This window comes from Lissotriton helveticus, chromosome 11, assembly GCF_964261635.1.
Source record: "Lissotriton helveticus chromosome 11, aLisHel1.1, whole genome shotgun sequence".
In the NCBI taxonomy this organism is placed as follows: Eukaryota; Metazoa; Chordata; class Amphibia; order Caudata; family Salamandridae; genus Lissotriton; species Lissotriton helveticus.
In genome coordinates, this window is record NC_136072.1 from 209,336,338 (window position 1) to 209,362,579 (window position 26,242).

General features: G+C 43.4%; 1 protein-coding gene across 2 annotated transcripts in view; it reads right to left on the bottom strand.

Moving 5' to 3' along the window:
- Positions 1 to 3,116: 3,116 nt before the first annotated feature.
- Positions 3,117 to 26,242, bottom strand: part of GPR171 (G protein-coupled receptor 171) — a 69,826-nt gene continuing 46,700 nt past the window's right edge. For both annotated transcript variants that reach the window (XM_078667398.1, XM_078667397.1), the window contains one exon: positions 3,117 to 4,374. In XM_078667398.1, the coding sequence (XP_078523524.1) occupies positions 3,284 to 4,330 (1,047 nt within the window). In that variant the 5' untranslated portion in view covers positions 4,331 to 4,374 and the 3' untranslated portion in view covers positions 3,117 to 3,283. The remainder of the gene's footprint in view (positions 4,375 to 26,242) is intronic.

Consider the following 26,242-nt stretch of genomic DNA (forward strand, 5'->3'; position numbering starts at 1 on the left):
CTAAACCTTCCTTTTTAATACTTATAAGTCACCCTTAAGGCAGGCCATAATAGCTCATAAGGGCAGAATGCATTGCATTTTCAAAGTAGAACATTTGTATTTACATTTTACATGTTTTTACATTGAAAAACTCACAAAGTAATTTCTTTACTGTTGCCCATCACTCTCATAGAATAACACTGGTGCCCTATTACATTTAATAAGTGATAATGTTTGGGAACAGGTGGAGCTATGCTGTTTACACTCAAATGAATTGTAGTTTAAAATCCTCTCTAAAGGTAAGACATTGGGATTTTAAGTTAGAATTCTGAAAATATCACTATAAAGTTGGCATGTTCCTGTCCCAACTATATGTGTCTACTGTCAGTGTCCTGAGTCACATGACTGTGAATGGCTCTACTGGTGGGGTTTGTGTATTGCCTTCAGACAGTAACACAAATGGGCTTAGGAATGGACAGGATTGGCAATCCTGGCTGGATTACTGGGGATGGATTACGTCCAGCCCCACTTGCACTTCAAAGGGATTTGCCTCCTGCAGAAGCAAAGGAACCTGACACTAGACCGTCCCTGCCTTTTGTCACGACCAGACAGTTTGGAGCCTTGACAGGGTAAGAACTTTCCAGAATCAGATGTGGGGGTAGGAAAAGAGCCCCTCCCCCTCCACAATGGCTGGTGCACGGTAAAAATACTGGACCACTAGAGTCACTCATCAGTGCTCTCCTGAACCTGTTTGAAGTTACATAAGAAGAACTGCCCGGCTGCTTGAAGGAATGCCTTTCTGTCTGAGAAGAAAGATTGGGCCTGCACTTGCCTTCATCCCAGGCCACTCAAAGTGTCTCGAAGGGCCAGTTAGCTGACCTCTTGTGTGAGCTACAGGGATACAATAAGTTTCAGTGGCCTCCTTGCAACTGCTCAGCAGAATTCCTGCAACTGGATCAGCCTGAGCCCTACTGCTGGTGGAGGGAGTTCTGATCCCCAAGAGGCAAGTCCCAGCTCCTGGACCCTAGGCTGTTGTCAGAATGCACTTCTCCAGGTGCAAGTGAAGGTCTCCTCGGAACCAACGCAGCACCGAGCAACTAGGTGCAGGACTTCAAATTGCAACACCGGCCAGCCTGATCGGAAGCTTCATAGGAACAAATGGAGTGCAGCAAAGACAGACACAGGAATTCTCATTTCAACACCAGGACACTGAGGTATAACTTTCAGTAAGCTAAACTCGGTCCATTACCCAGCTTGTATTCTATTGCGGTTGACCTGAACTTGTGACTTTATGTTATGTTATGTTATGTTAATTATATTTTTATAGCGCACTGCTGCCCCAGCAAAGGGGCGTCCAGGCGCTCAGACAGGTACTATAACATAACACGCAGGGGGGAACGGCTACTCAGTGGGAGACAGGAAACAAAAAAGTTCTAATTGCAAGCCAGAAGGTGGACAAGTCATTCAGAGCTCGGATGTGCACCGGGAGCGAGTTCCACAGTCCAGCGGCAAGCACCCGGTAAGAGCGGCCACCTATTCTACTGAGTTTGAAACGGGGGCAGACCGCCAGATGCAAAGCCTCCGATCTTAAAGATCTCGGAGGAATGTAGGGAATGAGCAGGTTAACAAGAGCCGGCGGCGAGGAAAGTTTCATGATTTTAAAAGCCAGACAGAGTGCTTTAAACTTAATCCTCTGTCTGACCGGTAACCAGTGAAGGGCAGAGATAGTGCCGGAAACAGAGCAATGTCTGGGAAGTCCAACAATGGCCCGTGCCGCGGCGTTTTGTACCCTCTGAAGCCTGGATGCCTCAGCCTGATTAACCCCTAACATCAACGCACTTCCGTAATCCAGCCGAGATAAAACCGAGGCTTGGACCACGAGCTGCCGAGTGGGAGGGTCGAAGTATTTAAGAACCGGCCTTATGCCTCGCAAAATACCGTAACAAGTGGCTGCAACCTTCTTCGTATGACCTGTGAAAGTGAGCGCAGGATGCAGCCAGATCCCTAAGTTTTTCACTTCGGACGCTGGAATGGGAGTCATGCCCAGCTCTGGAGGCCACCACTGGTCTCCCCATAGCTCAGCATGTTTCCCTAAAACCAACACTTCAGTTTTAGTGGCATTCAATTGTAAACAATTGGTACGTAGCCAACTAGCTACTGCCACAAGTCCAGCTCGGAATCTGGGGGCCTCCACTTCCGGGTCTCCACTCAGTGTCACCGCCAGCTGCGTGTCGTCAGCATATGAGGTCATCGTCAAACCCCACTGTTTGACGACTGCTGCTAGCGGTTTCACATATAGGTTGAACAGAGTAGGGCTCAACGAGGAGCCCTGTGGGACCCCCAGATCCAAGGGATGAATGGTGGATTGGCAGGGTGGTATAGCCACTTTAAAGGTTCGATCTGAGAGGAAAGATCGAAACCACTGGAGAGCGGTTCCAACTATCCTAGTACAATGTGATCATTTAACCACAGTTGGCGCTATCTGCTCCTTGGTGCTACCTTCACTTCAATTTATTCAATCAATACCTCCAGATCCACTGATTGGATTTTTGACATTCTGGTACCATTTTATTTTTTAAAGATTAGTTTATCTTTCTAAATTGGTTTTGGATTTTTCTTATACAGTGTTTTCACTTTATTGCTCATGTGTCGAATGAATACTTTACACATTGCCTCTAAATTAAGTCTTACAGCTTTGTGCCAAGCTACCAGACGGAGGGCTAAGAACAGGTTAATCTAGTGACATCTTGTGGTTCAGCCTTACAAGGATTGTGGCTATTGCCTGAGTGGGGCTTCCACACTCATACCAATAACCACATTTCTTGCAGGTTAAATTTCTTTTTAGTTTTCCCTTTCCCACCTTACTTTTCCACACGACCTAAAGTTTTGTTGGCACTTTGTACCTCACAAGTCACTGAAATGTCTCAATTTTCAATTAAGTGAATACAAGGGCCTGTTTTGAACAGATTTCATTACATTTAAAGCTTTATAACAACCCATACTTCTCAATGTCTAAGATTAATTTGTTAGCATCTCTAAATATTCTTAGATTCCCATAAATCTCCAGTTCTCTCAAAATATAAATTAATGTGCAGCAGCTAAGAGTGGTAACCTAACAGCATATTCTTTAAAGGAAATCGATAGATTCATCATTCAATTTTCTAATGTATTTTTTCTTTTCAATCTTTTCCATTTTCAGTTATAAGAATTCCTAACAGTAGGAAGTGTCACAATGCAAACAGATTGAAATTGATCCTGGATGTGTTTGTTCCTTTCTTGGACCTTGTAACTCTAATAAACACATTCAATCTACTGCAGTTTGACACCCTGTTACTTCTAGTTCACTTCCACTGGCTGGACTATAATTCAATATGTATGACTGATTTGCTCGGTATACCTCTTTTTCTCTTTGTGTCATACTTATCTTGCTGTTTGAAAATGTGCCAGTAATCTTGGATCTAAAGGATTTCGAGAGGTGAAAATACAAGACAGGGTCGAAACACAGGTTTGATATTGATAATAACAAGGTAAATTCCTTAGCCTTGAAAAGCGATTTTTTGACATTGCAGTCTGCTACAATGGCGTCACTCTGGCTTAGGGTGTATGGAATTCGGACAATATGGTATGGAAGAAAACAGATGATATACCCCACAGTAACAAGCAGAATATTGATGAGTTCTTTCTTTACACTTTGGTAATCGTCAGTGCCTTGGTGTTTGCAAAGTTGCTTAATGGCAAGGAAATTAGACATCATAATCATTACTGTGCAATTTATGAATATTGCTATACTTATGAAGTTAGATAGCACATGCCAGTTTCTTCCAACCTTCTGCTTTATCTCCATGCACCCCAAAGTAGGCTTTTCTTGGATAGTCTTAATTGGTATCAGCATGTTGGGCACCATGATGAGGAGAACCAATGCCCACACTACTGCAGATATCATTTTGGCAAAGCCACGTTTCTGGATTTGATAGAATTTGAAGCTATTGAGTATTTGAAGAGAGCGGTCCATACTTAAGAATCCTAGAAATATGATTGATATATACATGTTAATATAGATCATGCATGCTGTGACTTGACAGTGAAAAATTTTCAGTTTCCAAGGAGCAATTCCCAAGTCAATTGCAATCTTAAAAGGAAGTGCCAGAGTCAATAGAAAGTCAGCTGTCAGCAGGTTAATAAGGTACACACTGGTACTCTTTTCATTGAATGCTTTTTGGGTAAATGCCCAAAGTGCAAAGGAACTGCCAATAAATCCAACCAAGAATATCAAGTAGTAGAAGTAGGTGAAAGGTTCCATATCACTGTAGATTGAACAATATGAAGATCTATTAGACCATATTTGAGCCATCTTCTTGTACAGAAAGACGAGTCTCGGTTGCAAAAATTCAGGACCTGAAAAAAGACACATTGAAGAAAAACAAATTAGCTAAACTAGATTATGGCAAAATACAGTACCAATACAAAAACTATTAGGGCATTGTTGATGAAAAGGCAGGGCTATATTCACAAAAGTAAATTTACAAGTGGAAATGATTTACTCTTACACTTTGTAGCCATATTGCTGCATTTGGTTATTCACCACTTCCAAGTGCTAAGTTACTTGTAAGGGCCCGATTCCATTGGTTTGGAACTGGAACCGAATGACCTCCTGTCGTTGGTTCCAGCCCAGGAAGTAGGATGTGACTGAACCCTGTTCGGTCGCAATCCTATCCTCTACAATGGGACAATGCATTCCGAACAGAATGCATGCTCTCTTTGCAAAGAGCAGAGGTGCAGTTCATCCCTGCACCCCGTGGCAGGCACCTCAAGGTGCCTGCCACAGGGTGCAGGGATCAACATGGTGGCACCAAATGTGCCCCTGAGGCCGCCATTTGGTGGCCTTGCACCTATGGGGTCCCTGCTGGGGGCCCCCAAAAACACATCCCTAATGCATTTCTGTGTTGGAAAGGCTGGCAGAGAAAGGCAGTGGGAATCTGCCATTGTTATCCTCGACCGGAAAGAGCTGGCCGAGGGATTACCTCAGGGTTTCTGATTGGCTGACGGGCTCTCCTAGCCCTTCGGAGGCCATTCGAAAAACTGATTTAGATTCCTTTCTGACCGACCCCATCGAAATGGGTCGGTTGGAAAGAAATCCGACCAGCCAATTACGATACGGGCTGTAGGGCTCCAACCGACGGTTGGAGCCGTTCCAGTCTGCATCGTAATCAGGCCTTTAGTGTAGGTTTACATATCCCCACCTTATGAAATCAGGCGTGGAGCCAAACTTGAAAGTGTAACATTACTCCTAGTAACTTTTCACAGGGCGGTGGGGGTCTCTAACGGCAGTGTGGATATGTCATTATAGTAAAGTAAAGGGAAAAGTAAAAAAGTTTATTAATCTTCGCAACAAATTAGCAAAAATATTTTAATTTTACAAATTCAAGTAAAATAACTGTACATATTTTTTACACCTAGCATAAATAAAACATGTTTTTTACATCACTATCATTTAAAAAGGGGTTTGAAACACTAAATCATTTACATATATTTACTAAATGAATAAAAATATGTTTGAGATTTATAAAAAAAATCCCATTACAGTAAAATATTTATTTTTATGTAATATGTATTAAGAAGTGTTTAAATGTGAATGTATACACATTTCTTTAAATAATAAAATGTAAATGTATTTTACATCTTAAACAGTTTATTAAAATTATATTAAAATATTTTTTACTTAGTAATTATTTTTAACATTAAATAACATTGTTAGATTTTTCTTAACAGTCAAAATAAGTTACGTTATTTTAACATTATTTTTCCATGAGGTTTTATTTTAAGTCCCTGCAACCATTAATTTTTATACAAGGGTGTTGCAGTTCCGATGGTAGGCCATGTGTGATGATGGACTTAATCAAGCTCTGAGCTGGAGTACATTCATGATTGTTTTGGGAGCTTTTTTGGCTACAGAAACTTTGAGAGTGCAGTTTGTGAATAGCAATGGGCTTAGTCTTTGTGGATGTGTGTATGTCCCTCCTATAACCCTTCGTTAACACTCCTTTAACCCCTTTTTACCCCTAAAAAAACCTCTCTCATTTTGTTGTAAGCACTCCCCATTTTCAGACACTTTACTGTCGATCTACTGGCGTAGAGATCTTCAAAATTAGGACTGAGATCTCTGCATAAAAAGATAGGAGATGCAAAGATATAGGTTTCCACACATAGGTTAGTAAATAGCATGTTGTAGTAGGGGAGTCATACTTTTGTAATATTACTAAATGTACTACAAAGTGAAGGTTGTGAATAGGACCTGCAGTTTCAGGTTTGTAAGGGGCATATTGCTCCTTAAAAATGTGTGCATTCTTTTTTGCTGCACCTGTTTGTCTTTTGAAAAAATACTTGAGCGCAAATTATAATGCAATGTTGCAGTGAATGCAGCAAATATAGTCATCTGTAAATTAAGCATTATTTTCTGATTGAGAGCATTTTGATTACCCTTTTCTTAACTTCAGCGTTGCAATAAGGAATTAGAGTTCATCCAACTGGACTAATCGAGCAAATCAGTGATCAGTTTTGTCATTCTCTGTATACTGTATAGTGATGAATTCTTAATAGTAAAGTGCCTTACGCCTGTCTAACAATTGAGTGCATTGTTTCCTTTTGTTACAAAGGTAATACATCAGTGTGAGTCCTGTTACCATCAATCTCGTTACCTGTCCCTTGTGTCTCATTTGGTCCCTATGCAGGTCTATGCAGACTTCACATAAGGTGTTTTTAAGGTCCCTTTGACTATACCTTTAAACCTTTAAACACCGCCTATTTCATGTGCTTTGATGTCACCCAGAAGACCTGAATTATACCAAAAATATGCAGTGATGGAGTCTTAGTCCTCTCCTAAAAGCAACATTACGCATCACTATGGTCTGCATATGCCATCTGAGGACAGAGGTTTGAGTCCTACCCAGCTCAAGATCATGAATGCAAAATTGTGGTCTGATATTACCTTTACAACGCAGTCATTACATCGCACTACACTTACAACGCAGTCATTACATCGCAACATCCTTTACAAAGCATGTCACTACAACGTAGTCATTACAACGCATACCATTACAACGCATGAAACTACATCGCATGTTACTACAACACAGGCAATCCAACGCATACCATTACAACGCATACAATAATAAAACAGAGGTAGTATGCGATGTAATGGAATGCATTGTAAAGGTAGATTTTTTAAATGAGATGTAGTGTCATGCGATGTAATGGAATGCGTTGTAGTGGTTGTTGCGATGTAAAAACTGCGTTGTAAGTGCATGCGTTGTAAATGTATGCATTGTAACGTCATACATTCCTATGCCCTGTATAAGATCATGTATAGTTTCCAGTGTAGGTCATAAATATGTGTGTAATAGAAGTAGTCCCTGTTTCGTGGTAAATCTTCCTCTTCAATTCAGTGAGGTTCCAGTCCTCTAGCCAGCTGTGTAGTTTGTCTGAGGCCTGACTCACATCTGTGCAGAGTAGCAGGGGCTGGATCTCTCCACAGACTCACACACTATGCAGTTGAAATCTACCTCTATAATCATATGAGGATATGGCACTGAACCCAGGTATGGTGATGTAATTGAGCTCTTCATCTTTTTTCCAATTGTTCTCACTCTGACCCAGTCAAATGTGTCTTTGGAACAGAGTGAAGTGCACCGCTCTCCTCCTGAAAAATGCATAAACCCTATTTTTTTAGACAAATTCCTAAGTCACCTGAAATTTCAGGAGAAAAATCAGAGGCTGGGTATTGTTGTCATTGAAATGTGTAGTTCGCTTGTTTCTTTTCCTATTCTGAAGGTCCCCCATCATGCATACATTCCACACCTTTCACTCATCTTTCATCCAACCAGGAGGCACTTCCTATGATCATATATTTAACTACAGCATTTTCCATCACCTTAGTAGTATAGATTATGCACTGTCTGGATCCAAAACACTCATTTAAAACTCCTCAACAAAAACTTTCCTGGGGCTTTACCAGAACATACCTAAGCCCACACAAATAAGAATTAAGTGACCCACTGCCTGGTGAGGGCAGTCCCAGTTCACAAACATAATCTGAGACAAAATCCTAACTTTACGACTTTCGGTATTCACAGAAGGCATTTAGGAGTACTAAAGTTAGGATTTTGAGACAAACTTAATTTTACCTGAGACAAAATCCTAGTTGTAAAGTTAGGATTTTGTCTCAGTTAAACTTAAATATGTTTTAAGTTTAACTTAAGACCAATTCAATTCAATAGAGACTTTATTTCGGTTTTGATTCAAACCATAAAAGCACATATGCAACAAAGCAGTTTAAAAATTCAATAAATATAAAAATAAACGGTAAAGTGTGGAAAGTTCAAGGGTCAGTTATTTACATACAATAAGTAAATTCAAGAGAGAAATAAATCAACAAAGAGGACCATCACTGATCCAAACAGTTTCTAAACCTTATACATAGCTTTAAAAATTCAGTAACTTGAAGAATGCTGTCCTTATGCAGAAGTTGTAGGTACAAAAGGGCTGGTCTGATCTGATTAAAATTAAGTTTTTTTAAAAGAACAACCAGATAGAGTTTGCGTGGGTAATCATAAAACCTACATAAAAATATAAAATGCAGCATATCCTGTGGAGACTTTCTGTCGCAGCCACAGGGTGCAGCTAATTTATTAAAAATTTTAGTTTTTGGTCTAATCAGCAGATGGTGGTACAGATTTAACCTAAACCTTGTTAGCAAGAACTTCTCATGTGAGGCCAATGAGCCAGTCAAATATGGCTCCATTGATTCACATGATTTTAGCATAACAGATTTTCTTACAGTTGGTTTTTGAAGCTCCACACCTTCCGTTTGCATACTCCTATCCATAAGGAAAGCCCGTTTATAACCTCCACATCCCCTTTTACAATCCTGCTCGGATGTTCAAACAAATCCAAACGACCGAGCCTGGAAAAACTAGATTTCAAGTAATTTAACCATGGGGTGCCCACTGCCTTATCCTGGGACAAAAAGTCTTTAGTGATCAAATGAGTCAATGGAATGTCCACATTTAGCCACAATTTTCCATCACCTTAGTAGTATAGATTATGCACTGTCTGGATCCAAAACACTCACCTAAACTCCTCAACAAAATCTTTCCTGGGGCTTTACCAGAACATACCTAAGCCCACACAAATAAGAATTAAGTGACCCAATGCCTGGTGAGGGCAGTCCCAATTCACAAACATAATCTGAGACAAAATCCTAACTTTACGACTTTCGGTATTCACAGAAGGCATTTAGGAGTACTAAAGTTAGGATTTTGAGACAAACTTAATTTTACCTGAGACAAAATCCTAGTTGTAAAGTTAGGATTTTGTCTCAGTTAAACTTAAGTATGTTTTAAGTTTAACTTAAGACCAAAACTTAAGATTAACCGAGGCAAAATCCTACCTTTAGTACTCCTAAATGCCTTCTGTTAATATCAAAAGTCGTAAAGTTAGGATTTTGTCTCAGTTTACTTTTGTGAATTGGGCCCAATGTGACTAACATTCAGCCTCTCAACTGTGAGCCATCCACCCTGCTAGTGCAGTCTGAGACCCCATCACTAAAATAATCAATTTAGAGGTCTAATTATAAATGCTATGGTTTGTACATATTTCTATACAATGAGCAATACTTAGATCATACAACATCATCAGCTGATCCAGGAGTAAAATGTGGGCTGTCTCTTCCTGCAGGAATCCAAGTCTTCTTTATCTATGTCAACTCTGATACAGTTGTATTGGAGTTGCAATGTACTACATTCTACCTGGTTATTTCAGGTATTATTGCAAGCCTCTCCATTGTCATCACATTGTCTGATGGACCCATGTCACAATGTAGTTGACATTAGCACCTTCTTCTCTTACATGGGGGTTGGGAGATCGATGACAAATCAAGGCTTCTAATCATCAAGAACTTTTGTTTTTGCAGGGAAAAGCAGCATGTATTTGAGATCAAGCATTCCAAGTTTACCCTTCACCTCTTGGAAGGAGTTGTATTTTTATTGCACAGCCACAGTATAGTCAGGAAACAATAGCAAATTGGTGTTTTCTACCTCTAATGGCCAAATTGCCTGGCACATATGAAGTAGGTCAAAATCCCTGTAACTGTGCAGCAGTGCTATGGCTGGCCACAGAGGTGTCAAGGGTTCTAGGATACTGCGTGCACTGTGTTGGCATTCTTAACCATGAACAGTTAGGAGACCTTAGGGGCAACTTGTTTGCTGAATTAGAAGTAGTTTCCTTGGTTGTCTCTCCAACTTCTTTGGCAGATCTACAAGACTCACATTATTTCTTCAAGAGTGGACTTCTGAATCTTTAGCTTAGAACTCTAGAATCTCGAATCCTCTCCTTCAGTTCATTAACAAATGCCAGTAGAGCTTCAAAATCTAGTTCTACTACTAGTAATTTGCTTTTGTTCACTGTTACCGTTTCTCCCAACACATATTATCTAGTCTCAGAAGTCCTAAATCCAGGATTACTGTGCCAATCGTATTCTCTAGGACCACTCTAATGTCCTTTATGTCGTTTGGTATGACGTCCAGTTTACCAGGATACATCTTAAGTGAGATCAACTGCTAAGGATGCTAATGGTGTCTTATAGTGATAATTCCTAGTGATAGCCTCCAATCAAAGTGAGTTGGAATTTACGACCTATCCCATGCATATTAATAAGGTTGTTCATATTGCAACCAGTTTTTAATGAGTAGTAAATAGTACAACTGGTCCTAGATCCATTACAAAGGCTAATAAAAAAGTTGACACATTTCATTTAAAATAAATCATACAAATTATGTTATAAACGTTTAGCAAGAATATCACGAGGCAGGACAGGGGCTTGGAATGTCCAGCATACAGGCCCCAACCAGTTATACAAAACAACTGAGTATGCTATTCCTATGGGAGAAGGGAGAGAAGAGAGATGGGAAGAGGGAAATGTGTGTACACCAGGTGCTAGAAAGATAGTGAGTAATAGCACTCGGATAGCTGCAAAAAGGAGCAAGGGCCCTCACATACCCCAAGGAGTGTCATGCTTCATCATTGGGCAGCTCCTCGTTGGGCCAGCGCTGCAATGCCCAACCCGCCCCACGAGGCGGCTCTTAGCCGGAGTTCTTCTCTGGTTGCCGTAATGAAACTTTAGGTGTTATGAGAAGGCTTATGTGTTGTGAGTAGAAGTGGAATGATGTGAATGTGCTCTAAAAATAGGTACACAAAACTCCGAAGGTAATTTTATTCACTGGGTTCTTGTGCGATGCATTAAAATATCGACTGGTGAGTTATGGACTGAAGGGGGTAATTGTACCCGCTTCCATCTAAATAATTGTGTATGATGTGTGAATGGTCGACATGTTTCATGCCCTATACTGTCCAAAAGGATCTAGGCATTTCATCAGGAACTAAGATACATCTACTACTTTCCTGAGGGAGCCAGATGCTGATAGGTCCCGCGCACACAGGAGACTTCAGTGAAGTTCCTTCTAATGCTAACTCAGCAACCATCCTGGCCAGTCACGGTTGGGGCAGATTAATTCCACAAATGAGGTGCCTTTCTTCCAAAAGGTAGACAAGTTTTAACCTCTTTCACTTATCACACAATTGGATTACTTTTGGAGTCCAAACTACAGGGGATGTGACTTTTATGCAGTACCAAGTGATAGCCATCTGAGTAGTAGATGAATCTTGGGTCCTGATAAAATGGCTAGATCATTTTGGACAGTATAGGGCGTGAAACATGTCGACCATCCACACACCATGCACAATTATTTGGACCGAAGCGAGTATAATTCACACTTCAGTCCACAACTCACCAGTCAATATTTTCACACATAGCACAAGAACTCAGTGAATAAAATTACCTTTCGAGTTTTCTGTAGCTATTTTTAGATCACATTCACATCATTCCACTACTACTCTCAACACATAAGTTCTCTCATAACACCTATAGCTTTACAATGGCAACCAGAGAAGAACCCTGGCAAAGAGCCCCCTCGTGCAGCCCGTTGGGCATTGCAGCGCAGGCCCAACAAGGAGCTGCCCAATGAGCAAGCATGACCCCTCTCGGGGTGTGTGAGGGCCCTTGCTCCTTATTGGAGCTATCCCAGTGCTAGTACTCACTCTCTTTTTAGAGCCTGGTGTACACACATTTCCCTCTTCTCAACTCTCTTCTCTCTCTTCTCCCATTGGAACAGCATACTCTTTTGTTTTGCATAAACGTTTAGCAAGCAATGAAGGGGACTACCAAATCTTCATTCCACCAATGGCTTGAGCAATAAGTTTATGTTTCAACCATGCACCATGAACAAAGTTTTCAAATCTAAAAACTGTGAATTATAGTCATTCATGAAAAATAAATCAACCATTGTAGTGATCTATCATTCATGTCATGATTATTGAAATACAATCTCATCCTCGTCAATTGTCAACCCAAACATAAATGTTTATGTGGCCACCATCCCACTCAAAAGGATTGTGGCCTGTGTAGAAAAATAACTATGTTCATATGGTACATTATTGTAATTAATGAAATATTACAACAGTAAATAGAAAGGAGATAGACATTTAAGTTCCAATTACAAAGTGCCATTCCCAAATGCGATACTGCTGTGCCCGGCCCAGTGGTTCTGCACCCAGATTTTCCATGTGGGGAACATCAGCCCTGATGTAATCAATGGGTAGAATCACAAGTGGATCAAGCAGGGGCTGCATGCCATCCCCTACCAACCCTTGAAAAGGGCATGGGGAGAGCAAGGAACGTTACCCTTTGTCAGCCCACGACCTACTGTAGTATCTGACACTTACTCCTTCACCCTCCTGCCCTGCAGAGGCTCCTAACTCCTAATTACTACTTGCTCAGAGCTGGTGGCAAATGACAGCATTAATTTCCAAGGAATTGGGAATTTTATGTGCAACTTGACCCAGGAAAAAAATGGTCCATTTAGTTATTCTCCATTCTAAATGGATCAATTTATAATTTCACCATACTAGCATGGTGTTTCTGCATAATACTGATATTTACCAATGGAAATTTGTTACATCGTTCCAGTACCTTCCAGCTCTTAATAAGGTTATAGCAATTAGGGGGCGATGTACAAAGCATTTTAATGATCTCAAATGCTCCAGTTTGGTATCTGCAGCCATTAAAATGTGTTTTGCTATGCACTGATCCAATTTTAAGAGTCATAAAATGTTTTCCAATAACTAAAATGGGATTCCGTAGGGATAATAAGTAGGGATCTGAAGGAGATTGTTGTAGGTATCCCTTCCAAATACTGAATTGTTATCGTATGTATCAATTTTTTGGTACCAAAATCCAGTCGCAAAATATTAACATTTTGCAATCTTTCAACTTTGGGTAGTTATCATTCACAAAAGGTTAGTAGGACACGTTCCCCTTTGTGAAATAATAAAAAGTTTGTTGGAAGTAGGCAGTTGTCTGGAAGTAGTTTGAGGAAAATAGGGTGCATTTAAATACAAAGCTTATTTTATTGAAAGACAATCACAGTTATGGTGGTATGCTGGCCCCAGCTGGCACCATTCCTGTGATAGCTACCAATAGGAGTGAGTTGGAATTTGCGACCTACGTCATAATTAAATATTGAGGTTGTTTATATTGGACCCAAAGTTTTATGAGCAGTAAATAGTACATATGGTCCTAGAACCAGAGCAAATGCTATTAAAAAAGTTGACACAGGTCGTAGAAATTAAATCATACAAATTCTGTTATAAACTTTTAGCAAGCAATGAAGGAACAGTTACAAAGGCAGGTTGTTTGGTCAAATATTATAAGGAACTAACAAATCTACAACCTTTGAATTACCTATTGAATGATTTACTACATCACAAAGAAGGATACTGCTTCTCCTGACAGCTGAGTCCAAACCTGGTTTAGATAACCTATTGCTATGCCCAGCTTCAAAAGGAATTAATATTAAAGGGTTTAGCCCTATTCACTGTCAGGAACGCTAGTCCGCTCTATGGGGTCCATTACCATGGCAGGCGGATTGCCACCGCCGATTCACCCACCAAACTTCCCTGCCGGATGGCCTTTTACCCCCGCCACATTAGCATGATGGGGGTCCCACGGCGGATGGAAAGACCACCTGCTGCTTTTCTGCCGGTAGGCAATTGTCACGATTGTCTACTGGGTGGAACAGGCCTGCAATATGGTGGAGGTGCCTTGCAAGCACCGCCATCCATATTATGATGTTGGCGGTTTAATGCCTTTCCATGGCGGAGACTCCGCCATGGAAATGCAGGGTTGGAAGGTGAGGAGGTGCACTTGGGGGGTACACATGGTACCCACCAACATTGGCATACACAAGGTGGTAGGCACTGCGCGGTGCCTGTCACGTTGTGCATGCCAATGTAAAACATGGATATATTGCATTGTAGCAAGTGCTGCTTACAGCACCGCCCACCACAATGCAATTATCAATTGACATGGCGGGACCGCCGCACCTCTGGCGGCTGGTCCTGTGTACCGTTACGGTATCCGCCCACCATAGTAATGGACCCCTATGTAAAGATGAAACAAGAAACCGCCAATACTGACACCACTTAATGAAAACTTATTAGGTAACTGGTTACAACTAGCAATCAACATGATCAAATCTCATTTCTTCAACTCTTTATTGGAATGAATTCAAGACACTTAATTGAATCAATGTTTAAGTGTCTGTCGCATACATCAAAACACAAAACACATGGCATACATCTTTTTGAAACAATTTTTGCAAAAAACTATGCGTAAATGACACAGATTTCAATACAAACACCAACATTCACATCACAAACAAACAGTCAAACTAATACCAGTTCTCATATATTATTAACACACCAAAAGGACCCCTACAATTTGCTAAATTAGCATGGGCCCACTAATGCTGAATTAAAGCAACATGGGTATTGCTACATCACTCTATTTTACAGAGCTATTCAAAGGCAGGGACTTAACACAGGACACCACAGTCCCCGCGGTGCGGGAGGCCCCTGAGCTGTAGGGTCCCCCCTCAGTAAGTACTCAGGCCTGAGAGCTCTGGATTAAATGCGGAGTGGGGGCCTGTTTACCTTGCAGGGAAGCCCCTTCAACTTTCGTTATGCCACTTTTCAAAGGCACCTGAATTCAAGATTCAGTCAAGGTGTCCATGAAACAAGGGTCCCTACAAAAGCCAAGATGTCACTATTAACATAAAGACCTCTCTGGCAGTTCTAAAACGTGTTGCCGTGTTTCAAACCCTAAATTGTTTGGGGGCTCTCTTCAGGACTTCGCACTGCGGAATCGCTGAAAATAACACGCCTTTGCAATGCAATAGGTCTCGCATTTGCGAGAGTTTTAGCTATTGACATTGTAAATTACAAAGTCTTTTATTTATCTTTTTCGATAATTAATACATAAATAAAAGTAATTGTCGTTTACAATGCCAATAGCAAAACCGAATGCTGGGATCCCCAGCTCAAGGGTCTCAAACTGGTAATGCTGGCTTCCTGTCAATCCCAGAATACCTTCAAGACACTCTAGCTCGCATGAAAAAAATGTGTTCCTGGGTAAGCCTCAAACTTCAAAACAAAATATGGCACCACACTTCTTGCACCCCCATGCACCTGTGCTCACAGCACAAAAACATTCTACAGAGGCACTGAATAAGTTGCAACTTGAAAGAAGGCAGACCCTTTGCTGACCATAGACTCACGCCCTTTCACACCTAAGGCCAACTGCCTTTCTTTCAGGAAAACAAACTCACCTTTTATGAAGTATCAACGTACTCACTCATATAGGAAAGCATCTTGAGGTGATTCAATTTGCTCACCTATGCTATGCCATGGATCTCCAACCTGTATTGTATTAAGAGCTATGTATCATCTATAAAAATATTCACGCTCTACTAATATCATTATTGTTGTAAAAGTGACCACATCAGGCAAGATTATGTTAGTGGCCACTTGATGTAAAATCACCTTCAGTGATTAGATCAATACATCAGGAAGGATTGCCAGCAGTAATGAAAAAAAAGGCTTTGTCAATTTGGAATGCCTATAAGTGGGTAATAATACACAATAACCAAGGTAATAATTTTAGTAAGAAACCTCCCAAACGCCACTTGATTCCTCACTTAAATAACAGCTTGAAATAGATTTTGGAAATTCAAACGCCAGCTTATGAGTTCTGAAGAGACTCACTTTTCAGTCCCTCAAACCCTTTTTAAGTTTAGTATACATATATGCAGCCAAGCAAAAGCTTCTAGTTCAGTAGGTTGGACTGGACACAGAAGAGCTACCAGTACCTCCCGAGCTACTTGTTGGAGAAGCCTATGCTATACAAATATATTCACTGGAGAGGCACTTGTGCTCTCTCCATGTTGTAGCGCAACAAACAAGCTTTCATATGTTTTGCTGCCACAAACATGTTTTCACTGTACCATAGGGGTATAAATATACCCACTGGGGCCATTGGCATAAAGACACTATCAATCTTTGCTTTTGCTTTACTTTTAAGGCACTGCATACAGAAATCTATATATTGAGGTGCCTGAAAAAGCATGCAAACTCCAAATGAGCCTGAAACCTACGCAGGACTCTGGCAATCTGAAGGTCCCCGTCCCGAAGCCACTCACACTACATGAACACAATGTATTCCGAGAATGTACTGATGTCACTCAATACATTCATTTAAAGTACCACAGGACACAAAGAACACATTGTGTCTCAACATGAGCACAAACTGTGCTCCGGTGTCACACAAACGTAGTGTCTGTTTGGGGACGTAGGGACACACACGATAAGCACCATCCGTACAGCCCAGGATTGTTCACACTCCCTATGCTTCAGGTATGCACGCGAATGTTCTCAATGTCTTACCAACCCACAGACACACAATTCAACTGCACCCTGGATGCACACGTCCTTTGTCCTTCAGAGCATTCACTTCTCTGGTACTAACCTAAGGAACAAACACAGCAATAAATCTTACATCTCACATTTACCCCTTTTTGAGTTCTGGGTAGAACAACATACTTCTTTTTTCTCTCAAACACCCTTGGATGACACAATCGCCTTCTTGAGCCTCTGCCAGGAAACACAAGTAATTCAACTCTGGAGGCACACGGCTTGAAAACAGTGTATCTGCTCAGAAACACATTCTGCACTTGCTCGCTTCTCGTGCTGCTCCCCGGGGACATACAGCACATTCTCTTTTTGAGCCCCTGGGCTGCGCAAAAGAGCTGCTGAGGGCTGCTCGTCTTGCACATGATTCAATGCACAGAGGAACAAAGAGAGGCAGGACTAGTGATAGTGGGAGGCACCAACTCTTCTGCCAAGGGGTGAAAACTGCAGCGTGGTGCTGGCACCAAGAGAGAGAGCGGACAGCCTACCATATTCCCCAGTCCGGTGAAGGTTTTTTATATGCACTCCTGCAACCCACGATTTACATGAACCGGGTAGTTAAGTTGTGGCATCATTCTAAAACGGATAACTTTTGTACGTTATGGATCTTGATTGCACTACAAATGTGCTCAAATACCGCCATAAACGTATTGTATAGCTCCAACTTCAATGGGAACAAGTATGTAAAGTTGGCGCATGCGTATAATGTAAGGTAGCGCGCGCATGTTAATGCGCACTATTTTAAAAAAATAACAATTACACTGTGGAAGCGTAACAAGACTGACGTTAGGCGGTGCTGCTTCTGGAATAAACGTAAGTTATGTATTGGACCAAGAACGAATAATAAGCACGCTAACAAAAAAAATTAAAAAGTTAACTAATGGCAAGCGGCGAGACATTACCCGGCAATAGGCGGAGTTCCACCATGCATATGGATTACTAGATGTCTCGGAGAGACAGCGCATGCGCGCTGCCTAGGCGAGACCTAAAAAGGATTAAAAAACACTTGCAATGCTTTTTACTTTTTATGTGAAAAAACTAAACACTCTACCCAAATGGTTTAAAATGATTTATTTATCTGACTGGTTTTAGGCCATGATGAAATTGCGGAGGCCAGATTTCTCTTTTTGTGGTTGGAAACCTACAAAAATCAAAAAAATGCCAAGTAAATTGAATGTTGTACACAGCACAATGTGACTCAAGTTGTTATTTGAGAAATTGCTGAAATTGTCTCACTTCCCTCATCAACTTTAGGCAACTTGATTTGTATAATCCGATATATGATTAATCTGGAAAAAACAAGCATTTGTTTGAAAGAAGGGGAAGTTGTTTAAAAAAGTGAGTAGATGTTTGAAAAAACGTGTAAGCGCGATCATTTGTTTTCGGAAAAACTGAGTGGAATGCAAAAGCAATGCTTATTATGAGAATATTTCAAAGCTTTCGGAAAGTTTTTCGAACAGGTGGCAAAAGAGCTGATGTATATTTTCTAGCACAGTAGGCCAATGTTATGAGCTATTTAGATATTTTCTAAATCATAGGGTGGTTTTCCGATAAAGCAGTGTCGTATTGACTTGTAATATTTCTAACAAAGGAGGGAGGGAGAGAAAAAGTGGATTCAGTCTCCCCGGGTATAGTACAAAAACAAAGTGGAATCCACTTGGGCAGTTTGAGTAGATCCCTACAGTGGTGGGGAACACTCTGTGTTGTTTAAATACCCCTCACACACCAACAGGCCCCTTGGTGTCATGCTTCATCATCGGGGTCTTCACACCCCTCTTCGGAATGCGGCGTGCTACGACCGACGACTACGTGGGAGCACTTTAAAATGGACTATGTGTGAATGCGTGTGGGGTAAGAGGACATATGTGAGTGGTGAGTTTAAAGTGAGTGAGAGTTAAAAAATACCTGGCTCATGGGGTGAAGAAACAAAAACTTTTTATTAAGCCCCCGGCTGGTATTGTTAAAAAGGGTGCAAAGTGAGGTTGTAAGTGTAGGTTAAGTACAGCAACCTCGTTGGTGCGTCTACATGGACATGTTTCGGAGTTCAAAGCCTCCTTCTTAAGGACGGGATTTGCACAGAAACCCACCTTACTCACATGTATATATGTATCAAAGTGTATTGTGATGTATTCCTATAGGTTCTGTATCGATCCCCCTATTCCTGACCCTATTCTGGTTAACAAGTTAACTAGCAGCCATCCCATGAGGCAGAAAACCCCCATGATGCAGGAACCGTTATCTGATAAAGCCACACTACGGCACAGGAACGTGTTATCTGATTAGGTCATAACGCTTGCCATCTAATTAGACAAGCGATATTCCTCCAGCCCCTGATAAGGCATACGGAGTTCTCAAAACAAATCAAACCTATGACAGACCTGGGAAAAACCCTGCGGCCATTGTTTTGATTTCACCGAGAACTTCAGCAAAAGAATGTGCTAACGACCAGGTCGTATGACATCCTTATTGACGTATCTATGTCCATCCTTACGTCAATCTCGGCACCTTAAAGGTATAAATATTACCGATATTGCCCTATGCAAACACACGCGGTGGTGACGAGATCGGAGCAGCCAGACTTGCCGAAGCCCAGAGCAGAGCAGACCTCGCTGGCGCAGTCCCGCCTTCCTGACGCGCTGAGAACGAGACGCTGCCTTTCTCCTGCCAAGAAATCCAGCTCCGGCGCTTCCGGGTAGCCCTCGCAGGCAGCCTGGGATATCGAGACCAGAGACGAGAGATACCATCCCTCATTCATCGTAGATTCCAGGTACAGAACTGAATAACCCCTTGCAGAGAATTCTTTAGTCAGTCACTTGGCAAAACAAACTTAACTTAAACTGTAACTTTCTATTCCCGCCCACGTATTAGGCTTAGGTCAGGTACACGGGGTAGGCATAGTTAGAAACACCAGTTGAGTACGATTAGTCAAATGTAAATGTGTATGTATTCATTTTATTCATTTTAAACCTTCATATGGCTTAGAAACCATATCAATGTTTTTACAGTATTATTTTATACTTCTGCTTTTATTGTATGCACTTTACTTAACCATAAGTATTGCAATAATATCGATCCATTTCTCTTGTATGAGAAAAGAGACTGATCAATAAATAACATCTTTTATTGAACACGCCCATCTCTTCCTCTTCTCTACAATCTGGTGAGACTAAGAATGCACGTACTGACTGAGTAAAATAAGTCGTCTTTTGTTTTCACACGACTCTAGAGATACACTCTTGATTAGGGGAGAGCAAAGTTGTCATGTTCTATGGTTGTCAGAAACTAAATCCCTTCTTGTCTATCCAGGGAGGTTCAACTCCTCCTTGCCTATTCGAGAAAGTTTCTAGTGAACTCTGAGCTAGCTGGCAAACCCAAAACTTTAAGTCTAATATCGACAGTAGTAGACCTAGTTAACGTCTGGTCTAGGCCTATACTATTGAAGGTATTATTCCAATGCGCAGAGCCTATTGGGATAATAGGAACTACACTACAGTATTATACAAAAATTAGGAAAAAAGTGAACTATAGGTGTAATGTACCTAGTTATTAGATTATTCTCGTAGTCTTTCTTCGCCCGATCGGCGTGTAGTGAAGACCTAGAGGGAGAAAAACACAGTTTAATTCTTTTTCTCACTATATATTGCTACTATCCTCCAGGTAGTGGTGACCTTAAAGAAAAAGTGGGGGGTTGCTATGTATCTCATATTGGTTATGTGTTCAATAACCATGCAACCTGTAAAAAAATGTAACAGACTTGAAAAAGACACACATAAAACATATAGTGCACACATGTTGGTGAAATGTTCATTCCTACTGCTCGTGCAGGAGAGATAAAGAGAAAGATCTTACTCAATGTACAAGGGTAAATTGCCTCATGAGCCTTTTAACGTTTTGGAGGGTTCCATCAGGCATAATAGGATGATCTGAAATAATGAGAGGAACTCATTATAATCCATACTGTTCCAGGAAACTCTATTGCTCACCGCCTATCCATGGTATCTCAAGTATCCAACTCACGGTTACTGGGACGAAATTCGACCTCCTCCCCTCAACGCCGCTCCGATGATACTGCCCCTGAGAGTCGGCGGGTCTTTTATAAAGCACTCGTAATTGGCGAGAGACCGGTAATTGGTAGCGTAATTGGGCCCATATTTGGTCTCTTCGTTAAACACCAGTGTCCGGTAGTGCGCGCTTGAAGAGACGCTGTATTGTAGCACATGCGCAGTACTTCGCGTTCATGAAAGCACTGTTTCCCCTATGATCATGCGCGTTGATGTTCCACGCATGTGCGGAACCTGAAGCGCTAGTTAGACGATAGTTACAGACTCCCTATGCATCAGGACTCAGATTAATTGCGCGGTTTTCAAGTTAAGTTACCGCTCCGTCTGGGCATTCGTGGAGGTTGACTTTTGATAGTGGTAATAAGGTGTGCATGTGCGAGATCGGCCATTATCAGGCAGATTTCCGGGGCGCATGAGCAGATACTCTAAACATGGGGCTATGTTCATGATTATGGTAAATGAGGTAGTCTGCTGTCATTTAGGCAGGAATTGCCCATGGGCCAGAACTCAAGTTATTTTAGGTTTAAAGCATTTTATTGACAGAGTACAAAGAATTCGAGCAGTGGTTACAGTGTGTGCCGTGGCACCATTCCCAAAGGAGTGTGTAACATCCCAAGTCTCTTATAACAGGGGCCCCTTCGGCTTCGCTCTTGCATGCTCAGTCAGAGATCAAAATACAAAAATGGAGTTATCCCTCTGTACCCTTTCTACTTTTATTAAACTACCCCCCAACTCGCTCACCCTCCCTGTCCCCTCCCAGCCCTACCCTACCCCATCCAGTGCTTTGCTTGCCTCCTGTTTCGTCTCCCCACTAACGGCACTAACGATAGGACTCCTGAGGCGAAAAGCCGGGAGTGAGAAAAACGCTGTTCCTTTTAAAAACCCTTTTTTAAATTGTTGTGATACTATGCTCTGATCACCCCCCCTCCTACCTGCACTTTGTGACTTTTTGAACAGCGCTTCACGCTGCAACGACTCTCTCCCTGGGTAGCCATTCTCGAGGGCGCGGCGCCTGATTGAAACACGCCCCCTCGGTTGGCCACGCCCCCCGCTGATCACATAAATAGAGCGCGTCAACGCTAGGCGTCGCACTAACGATAGGACTCCTGAGGCGAAAAGCCGGGAGTGAGAAAAACGCTGTTCCTTTTAAAAACCCTTTTTTAAATTGTTGTGATACTATGCTCTGATCACCCCCCCTCCTACCTGCACTTTGTGACTTTTTGAACAGCGCTTCACGCTGCAACGACTCTCTTCCTGGGTAGCCATTCTCGAGGGCGCGGCGCCTGATTGAAACACGCCCCCTCGGTTGGCCACGCCCCCCGCTGATCACATAAATAGAGCGCATCAACGCTAGGCGTCGCACTAACGATAGGACTCCTGAGGCGAAAAGCCGGGAGTGAGAAAAACGCTGTTCCTTTTAAAAACCCTTTTTTTAAATTGTTGTGATACTATGCTCTGATCACCCCCCCTCCTACCTGCACTTTGTGACTTTTTGAACAGCGCTTCACGCTGCAACGACTCTCTTCCTGGGTAGCCATTCTCGAGGGCGCGGCGCCTGATTGAAACACGCCCCCTCGGTTGGCCACGCCCCCCGCTGATCACATAAATAGAGCGCGTCAACGCTAGGCGTCGCACTAACGATAGGACTCCTGAGGCGAAAAGCCGGGAGTGAGAAAAACGCTGTTCCTTTTAAAAACCATTTTTTTAAATTGTTGTGATACTATGCTCTGATCACCCCCCCTCCTACCTGCACTTTGTGACTTTTTGAACAGCGCTTCACGCTGTAACGACTCTCTTCCTGGGTAGCCATTCTCGAGGGCGCGGCGCCTGATTGAAACACGCCCCCTCGGTTGGCCACGCCCCCCGCTGATCACATAAATAGAGCGCGTCAACGCTAGGCGTCGCACTAACGATAGGACTTCTGAGGCGAAAAGCCGGGAGTTAGAAAAACGCTGTTCCTTTTAAAAACCCTTTTTTTAAATTGTTGTGATACTATGCTCTGATCACCCCCCCTCCTACCTGCACTTTGTGACTTTTTGAACAGCGCTTCACGCTGCAACGACTCTCTTCCTGGGTAGCCATTCTCGAGGGCGCGGCGCCTGATTGAAACACGCCCCCTCGGTTGGCCACGCCCCCCGCTGATCACATAAATAGAGCGCGTCAACGCTAGGCGTCGCACTAACGATAGGACTCCTGAGGCGAAAAGCCGGGAGTGAGAAAAACGCTGTTCCTTTTAAAAACCCTTTTTTTAAATTGTTGTGATACTATGCTCTGATCACCCCCCCTCCTACCTGCACTTTGTGACTTTTTGAACAGCGCTTCACGCTGCAACGACTCTCTTCCTGGGTAGCCATTCTCGAGGGCGCGGCGCCTGATTGAAACACGCCCCCTCGGTTGGCCACGCCCCTCCTACTTCCCGTCCAGCCGCTATAAATCATGTGTCTTGGTAGGAAGCGCAGCGGACGAGCGCAGCGGGCGCGTCGATGGCGCGCCGAAGGCGCGCCTAAGGCAAGCCCGTCTGCGCCCGTCCGCGACTGGCCGGGACTAAGGGCGCCTCACTCTACCCCATTCATCACCTACACCCCGGACCTACTACGCACCTACCAGGGCCCCTGGCCTATCTCAGCTACAACTAGCTCTCGCATCGCTGCTCTTGGCATAGCTCCCCTCACTCCCCCTTCCTTTCCTACTCCCACAGTCGATATTTCCCCCACGAGGTGTGGGTCTGTTCCTCCGCCAATTCCTAATAATCTTACTGCTTTTTACCTTAACACCAGATCTGCTGTTGCCCATGCGCACGAACTTTCGGTCCTGCTGGACCTCCATGCTCCCGATCTTCTCTTTTTAACTGAGACTTGGTTCTGCGACGACTCCCTCCCTGCTCTCCTATCCACCTTACCGGCCTCCTACTATGCCCTCAGGGCGGATCGTTCCTCAGGCAGAGCCGGGGGCGGCGTGGCGGTCATCGCACGTACCACTCTCCCCTTTCAAATTTTACCCCTACCGACCATCGCCACTACGGAATTCCTGGTGATTCGCACAGTTTCTACCTCTCCCCCTCTTACCTGCTTCCTCACTTACCGTCCCCCTCAGTCCCCCTTACAGTTTCTTCCCGACTTTTTGGAGGTTCTGGCCACCATTACAGTCAACAATTCTTCCATCTTGCTTCTTGGCGACTTTAATTTCTGGCCCTCTGATCCCGCCGAATGCTCATCATCCAAGGAATTCTCCGATACCCTTCACTCCCTTAACTTTACCTCCCATGTTCACTCCCCCACCCACATTAAAGGTCATCGGCTCGACCAGATCTGGTCTCTGAACTGCCCTGTGGAATCACTCTCTATTTCTCCCTGCCCGTGGTCTGACCACCACCTGATTTCTTTTCATCTTCCCATTCTCCCCCCAGCTAAGCCCCTTTGGCCCAAGAACACCTGGGTCCGATCATGGAGCCGTGTCAACCTCGAGCATCTCTCCTCTCTCCTTACTGGCTCTCTTCCTTCTCTTCAGGGCCTCACCACTGCCTCCCAGGTTGATGCCGTAAATCAGTGGCTTTCTCATAGCTGCGACTCCGTCGCCCCGCTCAAACGCATTACCTCCAAACGCGACAAAGACGCTAATCGGTGGTTTAACAATGAGCTTAAAACCACCAAACTAATAGTCCGCCGCGCGGAGCGGGCTTGGAGGAGAAATTACTGCCCCACTCTGAAACTGGAATACATCAACATCCTGAGCCAGTACAAAAAAGCCATCTTGGAGGCTAAAACATCTTACTTCTCCTCCAAAATCTTAGCAGCAGAGAACCAGTCCAAAGAGATCTTTACCATAGTCCATAACTTGGCTTTCTCGGACAGAACTACTCTAAAACCAGCCCCGTCCGAAGATCTCTGCTCCTCTCTCAATAACTATTTCATTCAAAAAATTGCCACTATCAAGGCTAACATTCCCCCACCGTCCCCATCTTTTGTTGATCCTCAATGTCCTCCCCCCAAAGGCTCACTGACCACCTTTCCCCCTTTTACTAGGGAAAGTCTGACTTCATTGGTGCCTTTGATCAAATCTGGTTCCCCGCTCGACCCCTGACCTGCCCACATCCTCCGTCACGTCTTTATTTCTTGTCCAGATCCTCCCCTCCACCTTCTCAACAGTTCCCTCTCACAAGGCATAGTTCCGAACTCCTTGAAATCCGCGGTCATTGTGCCCATCTTAAAGAAACCTGGGGCAGATCCCTCTGTCCCGGCCAATTTCCGCCCCATTTCCCTCCTGCCATTTCTGGCTAAGGTGCTCGAGCGCCTTGTAACCTGCGCTCTGAGCTCCTTTGTGGAGAAGCACGGAGCTCTTGCCCCCCGCCAAGCCGGTTTCCGCCCCGCACACTCTACGGAGTCCGTTGTCATGTCGGTCTTAGACACCCTCAGGGAGGGTATGGACACCGATCAGCACCAGGCCCTCGTGCTCCTCGATCTCTCAGCCGCCTTTGATACGGTAGATCACAACATCTTACTCTCCCGTGTCGGGGCGGCGGGGATCGGGGGGAGTGCCCTGGTCTGGTTATCCTCCTTCCTGAGCGACCGCACCCAGGCTGTTCGCCTGGGTGACTTCACAGCGGACACCCGGAAAGTTCAGTGCGGGGTCCCCCAAGGTTCCTCTCTTTCTCCCCTCCTGTTTAATCTGTACACTGCTCCCCTGATTTTCTCTCTTCAACAGATGGAGGTCGCCGTATTTAATTATGCGGATGACCTCCAGCTGGTCTTCAATCTTTCCTCTCCTTCGGCTGTCCTCAACTTTCAAACTGTTATGCTTCACATCAGGGACTGGATGAACCATAACCACCTTAAACTCAACCCTGATAAAACAGAGTTGGTGTTGATGGGTGGCTCGTCCAGTCCCTGGTCCCCTCTTTTTTGGCCCTCTTCTCTTGGTTCTTCTCCTGTTCCCTCTTCCTCAGTTAAAACCTTGGGCATAAAACTTAATTCTCAACTCACCCTACACTCCCAGGTTAGTTCTGTGGTGTCTTCCTCTTTCCTTTCACTGCGTACTATACGTAGGGTGTCCCGCTTCTTCACTTTTTCTGCCCTCAAACTCATTATCTTGGCCATGGTGGTGTCCCGCCTGGACTATGGGAACGCCCTATATGCTGGTATCCCTGCCTACAGCCTGCGCCGCCTACAGCAAATACAAAACCAAGCGGTCCGCCTGGCCTTCAACCTCCCCAAGTTCCACCACTCTACCCCACTCCTGAAATCTCTCCATTGGCTCCCCGTGCGAGCTAGAATTCAATTCAAACTCGCATC